At 38.8% G+C, this 9,951-nt stretch overlaps 1 protein-coding gene across 1 annotated transcript; it reads right to left on the bottom strand.

Moving 5' to 3' along the window:
• Positions 1-1,065: 1,065 nt before the first annotated feature.
• Positions 1,066-9,419, bottom strand: depdc7b (DEP domain containing 7, paralog b). Its single transcript, XM_051692644.1, has 11 exons — positions 9,385-9,419; positions 6,257-6,354; positions 4,830-4,916; positions 4,250-4,691; positions 4,020-4,147; positions 2,684-2,876; positions 2,355-2,611; positions 2,067-2,209; positions 1,798-1,923; positions 1,583-1,658; positions 1,066-1,488 (listed from the first exon to the last, which is right to left on the bottom strand). Exons 1-11 carry the CDS (start codon positions 9,417-9,419, stop codon positions 1,265-1,267), a joined length of 1,809 nt encoding a protein of 602 aa, XP_051548604.1. The 3' UTR covers positions 1,066-1,264.
• Positions 9,420-9,951: the final 532 nt, after the last annotated feature.

The following is a 9,951-nucleotide window of genomic DNA, read 5'->3' on the forward strand; positions in this document are numbered from 1 at the left end:
ATATTACAATTTAACTGTCATGACAACGTAATGCTGGTAAACCCTGTAATCTGTTTAAATCCAAAACACTGCACAATTGCTAATTTTATCACACTAAAATCACTTCAATACATATAATGTTTACGTCTTGTGGCTATACTTCTGAAAAAATTAGTATTTTAACATTTAAAGACAGGCCCCATTCACTTCCATTGTAAGTGCCTAAGTTTAACTGCATATATATATATATATATATATATATATATATATATATATATATATATATATATACATACATACATACATACATACACACACACACACATACATACTAGGCACGAGTCAAAATTATTTTTATGATTAATATTAAGGAATACTCACAAATGTTATTTTATACCAGCGCAACATGTAGCTACATATTTGTTTTAATATCTGACAGGAAGATGCAGTGTTTAGTGTGGACACCTTAAAAAGGAATATTCTGGGTTCAACATAAGTTAAGCTCAATCGACAGCATTTGTGGCATACTATTGATTACCACAGAAATTCATTGTGACTCGTCCCTCCTTTTCTTTAAAAAAAAAAGCAAAAATACTCACTATTTCAAAAGTTTAGCAGCAAGACAATCAATATGCATGTAAACATGATTTTAGTATGATAAATCACTTACCTTTTCTGTGTAAAGTTATAGCCAATTTTATAAATGAGTTTCCATGACAATGTCAAACCCTAAAATGACTGTAAAAATTACAATTTAAACAACTTTAAAGCTAAAATAATAAATGAGTTTTAACAGAAGAGTCAAGTTTCACATTTCTGCCTTTAAACCCTCCAAAAACTGCCCACATTCACTTCCATTGTAAGTGCCTCACTGTAACCTCGATTTTTTTTTTTTTTTTAAGAAATGGAGGGACGAGTCCAAATACATTTTTGTGGTAATCAACATTATGCCACAAAGGCTGTCGATTGAGCTTAACTTGTATTCGACCCAGAATATTCCTTTAATGGGGGTGTACTATAATGAATATTTAACATGATTCCATGTGCTAATTTGAATTTCACATATATCAGTGCAAGACTCCAAGTTCTTTGGATTTAGAAACAGTATTTACTGTTATACAGAATATTAAGCATCATGAGCTAGAAGACACTTAATTTTATTGAATTATTAAATTTATACTAAAAGACACATGCTCCATTCTTATTCAAAACTTAAATACATTTATTTAGATTTATTTAGATATACAGTACACAACTACAAAAACACAAAGGAAACAGCAATAGTTTAAATTTCAAGAAGGTTAAGAGTGCTCAGTCTAGACCCAAAATACTGTGCAAAGATGTCAGGGTGTCCCTTATAAAACTGTGCCAGGAGTCGTTTCTTCTCTTTCAGTGAACACTTTGTGTTTTCGTCAATGTTTTTCAGCAGAGAGTACAGCTCATTTTTAGTCGACTCTTTCATGGTCTCAGTGTACACATCCTTGGGTACTTGCTGGCAAAATCTGGCATCTATCAGATTAGGAGATGTTGAGTATATTATCATGGTCTTGATGTTAAATGGTCACAATTATATATAGTATGTTATAATTTCAACATGTCATACCAGCCGTGGAAGAATCTCTGTGTTTCACAATGTCATCCAGTTTTTCACTAACCAGTTTGTGAAGAGAACCTGGAATCTAACAAGAGATAAGAAACAATGCAAAACTGTAAGCACGGTTTAGTTATCTCACAACTGATCTTGATCATAGTGAGATAGCATGGAATTTTATCCATCTTAATGCCACTCCATGATTCAACCAGGTAAATTAGAGGAACCTTGAAGATCTCCTGATGATTGTCGAGCATGAAGAGCAGCAGTAGATCAGTATTTCCTTTGGGCAGACCCTTGGTCAGGATGATAGCTCTGGTGAAGGTCCTCTTCACAACCACCCGATTTTCAATCTAAAAACAAAATCCTATTCAAAATGACTGAAACCACTTTCAATACAAACTGTCAGATAAGTGTGGGAATAACTATCGTTGCATTTGTGATTACCAAGTCAAGATTTCAGGGTTCCTGACTCCAAGGATTCAAGATTCTTTACCTCTTTGTGCAGCTGGACATCTGCAGGGTCTGCAGCTGCTGCCATAAACTCCAGCAGTCTGCGCAGTTCCTCTCGTGCAGATGCAGACAGCAGCTTCAGTGTAAGCTGCAAGACTTCCAGAGCTCGTTCAAACTTCCCGTTTACTAGGTACACATGGAAACAAATGCCCACCAACAGCAGACAAATAAAAAAAAGTGGTTTATTTACAGACTAAATACATTTTTTTTTTTTTTTTTTTTAAAAACAGCGCCCTGTTGACCGTTTTCAAAAAAGGTGCTTTAGTCTCACCCAGAAGTTCTGTGATCTCGATGTAAACATCAGCCATGCTGTCACAGAGGAGGGGCTCGTGGTCCATGTGTCCGTAATGTTTATCCAGGATGTGAAACAGCAGGTATTTACACTCATCGATGCCTGAGGATCTGACTTGGCCTTCCTCGCCATCCTCTTCCTCACAGAAGCTGGGCAGTTCTCTACTTACTTCCACCACAAGCTGATCGGGCAGGAAATCTAACAGGTCTATGGCTGCCGATAGCCAAACATCAGCTCTGTGCAGGGGAGGAATAATTAGGCCTATGTGAGACTCATTCAGCTGAAGTTTAAATGTGAAGGGTTCTCACTGTGAGTCTTTGAAGGCCTTGAGAACTTCTCTGTCGAGGTAGTTACTTGTGTAGAGCAGGTCAGGTTCATTATTACTACCACGAGATGGAGGAGAAACAATCTTTGCACAGTTCAACACTCCCTCCAGCAGAGGGAGATCTATCAACTGTGACAACCGCCGTACGGTCTGCTCGTGCCACACCTCCCTGACCACTGAGAGAAAGAGATCCCACCCAAAAGTTGTTAAATTTGTATCAAAGCCATGATTGGAATGCCATACTACTATACTATACTAATAGCGAGTTCAACCGTGATTTTTAACATCTTTGACTCATAATTAATCAATTTGATGCAAAAATGCTAAATTTAACCGTATTTCCATGACAACCAAATACAATTGACTAAATTAAACATGTAAGAAAATGTGTTTACAATCTCACAATATGCTGATGACTAACAAAAATCAATGTTTAAAAAAAAAAAAAACGCCAGAAAATTGCGTTTGCGTACGATTTGAAATCATCAGATTATTTGCAGCTTTAAACATCAAAATGACAAGATTGAACACCAGGAAAAGGAGTTTCCATGCAACACAAAATTGGGATAGTGGGCAAAAATCTACTTGTGGCGATCGGTTTTTACTTAAACCGTTTATGACCTTACCCTGATAAAGGAAAACCATTTAAGATTGTGCATGTCCTGGAGTCGCGAATTTGAATCCAGGGTGTGCTGAGTGACTCCAGCCAGGTCTCCTAAGCAACCAAATTGGCCCGGTTGCTAGGGAGGGTACAGTCACATGGGGTAACCACCTCGTGGTCACTATAATGTGGTTCGCTCTCGGTGGGGCGTGTGGCGAGTTGTGTGTGGATGCCGCGGAGAATAGTGTGAAGCCTCCACACGCGCTACGTCTCCGCGCTCAACAAGCCATGTGATAAAATGCACGGATTGACGGTCTCAGACATGGAGGCAACTGAGATTCGTCCTCCGCCACCCGGATTGGGGCAAGTCACTATGCCACCATAAGAACTTAGAACTCATTGGGCTCTACTAATATGTGGCGTGCTACTATTTCATTTCAAACAGAGACTGAAACTACTGAATCCTGTGCCGCATGTACTGTAAATTGCTCACTATCTAATATACAGGTCTATGGTCTAATAAAGTATACCACACAGTATGCTCTGTTCTATACAAATCATTTTATTAAATGTAGGTCATCAAAGCATTCCATGCATAAAGAAAATTAGCCTCCCGTATACATACTATACTGTATATTGCATCAAAAGTAATAGTAGTATGGTAAACATAAGATTTTTTTGTATATATGATTTGGCTGGGTCTCAATAAAGGTATTACCAGATGGTGGAAGACCTTCAGTGGGTGGAGAACCAACAAGTCCAGTCAAGTCCAGCTTCCCCATGAGAAGATCCAACGCGTGGCCTGGTTTTACAGGTGTACTATGGGAGAATAATAGAATGTCCTGCCTAAAATGCCAAACAAACATTCCAAATATTATAATTCAGATATAGTACAAAAAGGCTTTGTATTGAACTAAAAACCTCATTTATAATGATCATGTGTTTCACCTGCACGGTGTGACGTTCATCAAACTCTCTTCACTAGGAGACAAAAGGGCCATTTCAAACATGTCCAGGGATGGACTCTCCATATTCAGGAATCTATAGAGGCTGCTGCTGCTATCCTGGAACCCTCCTGGTTTACTGGCCTTCCCCAGAACTTTGGTTCCTACTGCCTCAAACACCTTACAGTCCAGCAGTACCTGACACACCCGAGCCACTTTGGCTCTGGAGACCTGAGCATTTCCAAGAACTTTATCCTGGACCAGATAAGCCTGGATGACATCCACTGCATCAGAGCCCAGAAAGCAGTTATCGTGGGATTTCAGGTGCTGTCTGCGTCTCTTAACCTTCACTTGTGTCTGTAGAACAGTGATGATGTGGCTCCAGATGTCTTTGCTTTGTACCTTGCTGTTTTGTACATCTTGTGGCCTGTTGATCACTCTGTGATCTGAAGAAACATTATAACCTTAAGAATCATTTCAGGATTTATTGTGTTTTTATATTTTACTGTGATCTTAACTGCAAAAATGTCATTAATATTCCTAAAACAAAATAAAACTAGCCTAAACTTTAGAAAATGGGTTACCTGGAGGTCGATTCAATGGACTGTATAATGTCCCAACAACATTAAAGGCAGCAACTTTATCCTGAATTGATGCCATGTATTCTTTCGCTGTGTGCAGGTTTCAGACTCAAAACTCATTAATCGGTTTCCCTTGTTATTCATTACCTTTATTAGCGAACTCTCCATCTGATTGGCTTGCAGTAAACCAGTAAAAACCCAAACAAAGTGTACGGAGATGCACCACTAGATGGCAGCAAAGTATCTAAAAAAAATAAATAACAGGAACTGTCTGGCTGTTTGCTTTCTCCTGGATAATGTATGCTGTGTACAAACTATGTTTCACATAGTATTATAATAGAAAATAGTGAGCAGTATATAGTCTATCTATCTATCTATCTATGTCTGTCTGTCTGCCTGCCTGCCTGCCTGTCTGTCCATCTGTCCATCTGTCTATCTGTCTGTCTGTCTGCCTGCCTGCCTACCTGCCTACCTGTCCGTCCGCCCGCCCGTCTGTCTGCCTGTCTGTCTGTCTGCCTGTCTATCTATCTGTCTGCCTGTCTGTCCATCTGTCTGTCTGCCTGTCTATCTATCTGTCTATCTATCTGTCTGTCTGCCTGCCTGCCCGCCGCCCGCCTGTCTGTCTGCCTGCCTGTCTGCCTGTCTGTCTGTCCATCTGTCCATCTGTCTATATATCTGTCTGTCTGTCTGCCTGTCTATCTGTCTGTCTGTCTGTCTGTCTGTCTGTCTTTCTATCTGTTTGTCTGTCTGTCTGCCTGCCTGCCTGCCTGTCCGTCTGTCTGTCTGTCTGTCTGTCTGTCTGTCTATCTATCTATCTAACTGCCTGCCTGCCCGCCCGCCTGCCCACCCGCCCGTCTGCCCGTCTGCCCGTCTGCCCGTCTGCCCGTCTGTCTGTCTCTCTGTCTGTCTGCCTGTCTGTCTGTCTGTCTGTCTCCCCCAAAGCCCCTAAGTGATTCCCCTCCCTCCAATGGGACTGTTAAGCAAAAATGATCTGTAACACGTTATCCAAACTCAAATAGGAAAATAAATGATTGGAATCGAGATAAAAAAAAAACAGTTTTATTTATTGGGGATTCCAACTTATCTCGGATCCCTTATTTTTCCGACCCTTTAGTTCAGATTGATAGCTTTCCGGGAGCCCCGTTTTTATCATATGAATGACACCTCAAGATAATGTACAGAAGGTGGTTCTCTCTTTGGGGTTAAATAATTGTATGAGGGAACAAGAACAAGTAACATCGGTCAAGCAATTACTGCAATTGTTGAATGTGGCTTGGGGTATTTTCCCCAATGCACAGCTGTTTGTGCCCATTATTGATTTCTCTGATCAGTTACCGGGGTGACAACAAAATCTCATCTGCAGGCTTAATGAATACATAATGAATAAAACTTTTGCACAAAAAGAGTTTTCACCCTAAACATATGTTTACGGTGATTATTAAATCTCAATTGATCCAATTTCATAGAATTTGTTCCCAACCAGAAGATGTTGAAGAAGCAACAGCGGTACTTTTTAAAGCCCTCAGACCTAGAGGTTATAGCAAGAGATTTCTGAGGGGTATTAAAGTGGAGGTTTGTAGGGAGTTTAATTTATACAGAAATTATATGAATGTCCCAAAGGATATTAATAAGGGAACATCTTTGATTCCATTGATTAGTTTATTTTCACCAATGTCTGGGAAATTGAATTCTGTTGTGAAGACCCATTTTCCGCAGTCACAGGACAGACACGAAGCTTTGAGACCCTTTAAGGTGATAGCAGCATTTAGAAGAAATCGAAATTTTAAAGATATGTTAGTGCATGCTCATTTTATACAACATTCTGCTTATAAACCTAAGTTTCTATCTTGGCATCTTCGTTTTAATTCCAGTAATTTTATTTTTAACAAATATTCCTACTTGGGGAGTCCCATTTTACAAACTTTAACATTGCAGAGCTGCAATGTAATTTATGTTATAGTCAGAGTGTATAAAGTGTGGGAAATTATATATAGGTGAAACAAAACATACCCTAGAAGTTAGTTTAAAACAACATTTATATCAGGTGGGTCGCCAGAAGCTGGACAAAATATTATATTCTCATTTTAGAGAACATTCAGTTGCAAGCCTTAAGATTTCAGGCCTAGAAAGTAATCGACTGTGGTTAACCCAACAACTGTGGTTATAACCAAAAGTTTTAAACCAAAGATATGAATAGAATATATCTGATATTGTCAATTGATAGTCTGGGATTCCATCGCTATACAGACCCTATACATCTTTAATAGTCCCTTGTCATAAGAATAATGTTTAGGGAATCTATCTGTCTATCTATCTATCTATCTATCTATCTATCTATCTATCATCTACTTACCTACGTACGTGAAAGATGTGTTGTGTTTGTCATGTCACTTGCAGGCTCACATGTAAACATGCTTTCACAGGGGAACACAACTATGTGACCTATGATGAGAGACTGTTCATTTTCCATTCTGTTATCTGCATTTCACTGCCGTCACCTCTCTCTCTCTCTATCTCTCTCTCTCTCTCTCACTCACTCTCTCACTCTCTCTCTTTCTCTCTCTCTCTCTCTCTCACTCTCTCACCCCATGTCTTTCTTTGTCCTCTTTGGGTCCTGCTGTTTTTAATTTTGGTGAGTGCAGGGAACGTTGCTGTGCAGGTTTATGTGATGAACTTGAAATAGTTGCGGTAGAAACTGTGCCAGATGCCCGAAGGACTTCAAATACCTGAATGAAACATCTTAAAACAAATCTTTGTTTGATGTCCAAGAGAAAAATGAAACCATAACATTTCTGGGGATCAGTGAAATACGACCCTATAAATAATTCAGCAGTCCCTTTGTTTGAAATCTTTGTGTGGGTTTGAGGGAGAATCTGTAAGCTATAATTTTAATAAAATATATTTTATACCTTGAAAGGAATTTCTTTCATGATGCTTTAATGATGCTAAAAGGTTTTTTGTCCTTTTAGAAGCTTGACAGCCCATCGTCCCTATCCATCCTCATTGTATGGAAGAGAGCAGCTTGGACATTCACTTATGACTCTTTTTCACAGAAGAACAAAAGTCATACAGGTTTGGTATGACATGAGGGTGATTAAATGATGACAGAATTGTTATTTTTAGGCGAACTATACCATGACATCCATGTTGCTTTTGCAGGTTGACCTGAATAACTGTGACCTACAGATGCATTTCCACCACTAAGGGGCAGAATCTCCTGATACCTGATTCCAGGGTGCATCTAAGGCCAAGTCTCATCTGAGATACAAATCTTGAAGCAGCACACATGCACAGTTACTGCTTGAGTCTGAAGTACACTGCCTGACTGCTCACCTCAACAAAGAACAGTCCAGATTTCAGAAGCTTTACAGATCAAAGACAAATGACTGTGTCTGTGGTGTGTTTGACTCAAACTTCCCCTCCTCCAATCAGTGGCTAAATTACACTGAGCTGGATTCAAACAGAAGCAAACAAAAGAAAACAAACCTGACTGACTGAGACAGAATGTATGGAGTGAGATTTTAGGCATTTGAGCTGCAGGTAACGTGTTCCCTGCAACATTATTGCAGCCATGCATGCTTTAGTTCAAGTCAAGTCAGTTTATTTGTAGATCTCTTTACAATACATATGGTTCCAAAGCAGCTTTACAGAGAGCCTTAATATTCACAGTGAGTAAGCCAACGTGCTCAATATAAACATCACAGTATAGACAGAAGGCATATAAGCCCTGATTAACACTTCTTGTAGTTCAGCCAAACTTGGTCAAAATTGTACTGGTTTATTTATGATGGTCATATCCAAGGACATGTGGCAACATTTGGCTCATGAACAAAGCTGTTATCCTTCCCGCTAAGTTATGAAAGAGTAACATTTGCTTTTAGACCTTTGAACATCTGATATTCAAATGAATCTAGCTTAATTCTGAACAAATGAGCAAAACAGTTTCCATGCAAATGAAAGCTGGTTTTCAACTGTAGCTATAGTTGCGACTGATGCACATGCAAAGTTCGAAAACACTATATGGAATCATATTATCACATGGCATTCTGGAATACTTGTTTCTGGTTGGTCAATGGCGCCATCTAGTGGTCTGATACTTCTGAGATACAACTGTACATCCAACACACTCTCACAACGAAATCGTCAGGATTCGTACGACTTTTCTAAATTTGGCTAATTAGTATGATATCGTGCGACTGCACTCGTTTGAATTCCTACGACTTTCACTACAGCCAATGACGTCGCTGGAAATCATTTACATCTAATACGCGACAATTACTTGCTTCTGTCACACACAACAGCTTCCTATTTTGTTTACACACTCTACTGATTGGTTAAGTTTAGATAAGGGGTTTGGGTAAGGGCATAATATTAGTAAGTATGTCCTTAACGCCTCGTGCGCAGAACTCGCGCTTACTTCCGCATTAGACATCCGGGAATTTGCATGTGATGAAGTCGTGCGAGTTTATGCGAACAACATTGTGCAAAACCGTATGAAATAGCCAACTCGTAAATTATGTATGAATTTTCATGAGATCGGGTTGGCACATCTACTTACCGTATCAGACTGCTCATCCAGGTATTGCAAGCCATCTTTACTACTTCTCAGATCACTGTGCGATCTTTACAAGTAAGACAGTAAAATAATTTCAACTCAAATCAATTTTTCATTTGCATTTATTTATTTATTTGGCAAGTAGTCTTTTAATGAGCTGGATAATGAGCAGGCAAACAGTCATTAATTACAAAATAAATGGCAACAGAACTTTATTTCTCCTCACATGATGACATCATTTCAATGCAAATCAATATTTTATGTCCATATATTTATTTATTTGGTTAGTAGCAGTGTAATAAGCAGGATAATGTATAGTCAGCTGGTTGTTATCACAAAATAAACCCCTTCAGGGCGATAGAAGACCTTCTGCTTTGCGTCACACACTATCCCTTGTTTTAAGAAAGAGATCGGGATTGTTCAAATGAAGATTGTGATTAATCGGAAACACAAAAACAAAATAAAAAATATTATTTCTAAAAATTAATTATTTTTTATAATAATTAACAAACTATGCAGCTCCAATGTTATTTATTTAACAAATATAATAATCAACACCACCAAAACTGA

The sequence above is a fragment of the Myxocyprinus asiaticus genome, chromosome 48 (assembly GCF_019703515.2).
Source record: "Myxocyprinus asiaticus isolate MX2 ecotype Aquarium Trade chromosome 48, UBuf_Myxa_2, whole genome shotgun sequence".
NCBI lineage: Eukaryota > Metazoa > Chordata > Actinopteri > Cypriniformes > Catostomidae > Myxocyprinus > Myxocyprinus asiaticus.

Bases quoted from the DNA above. Each gene is read 5' to 3' on its own strand.
- depdc7b (XM_051692644.1), bottom strand. From the start codon at position 9,419: ATGGCTTGCAATACCTGGATGAGCAGTCTGATACG. The intron at 4,692-4,829 runs GTAACCCATTTT...ATGTTTCTTCAG, and splicing joins TCCATTGAATCGACCTCCAG to ATCACAGAGTGATCAACAGG. The intron at 1,924-2,066 runs GTAAAGAATCTT...TTTTGTTTTTAG, and splicing joins ATGTCCAGCTGCACAAAGAG to ATTGAAAATCGGGTGGTTGT.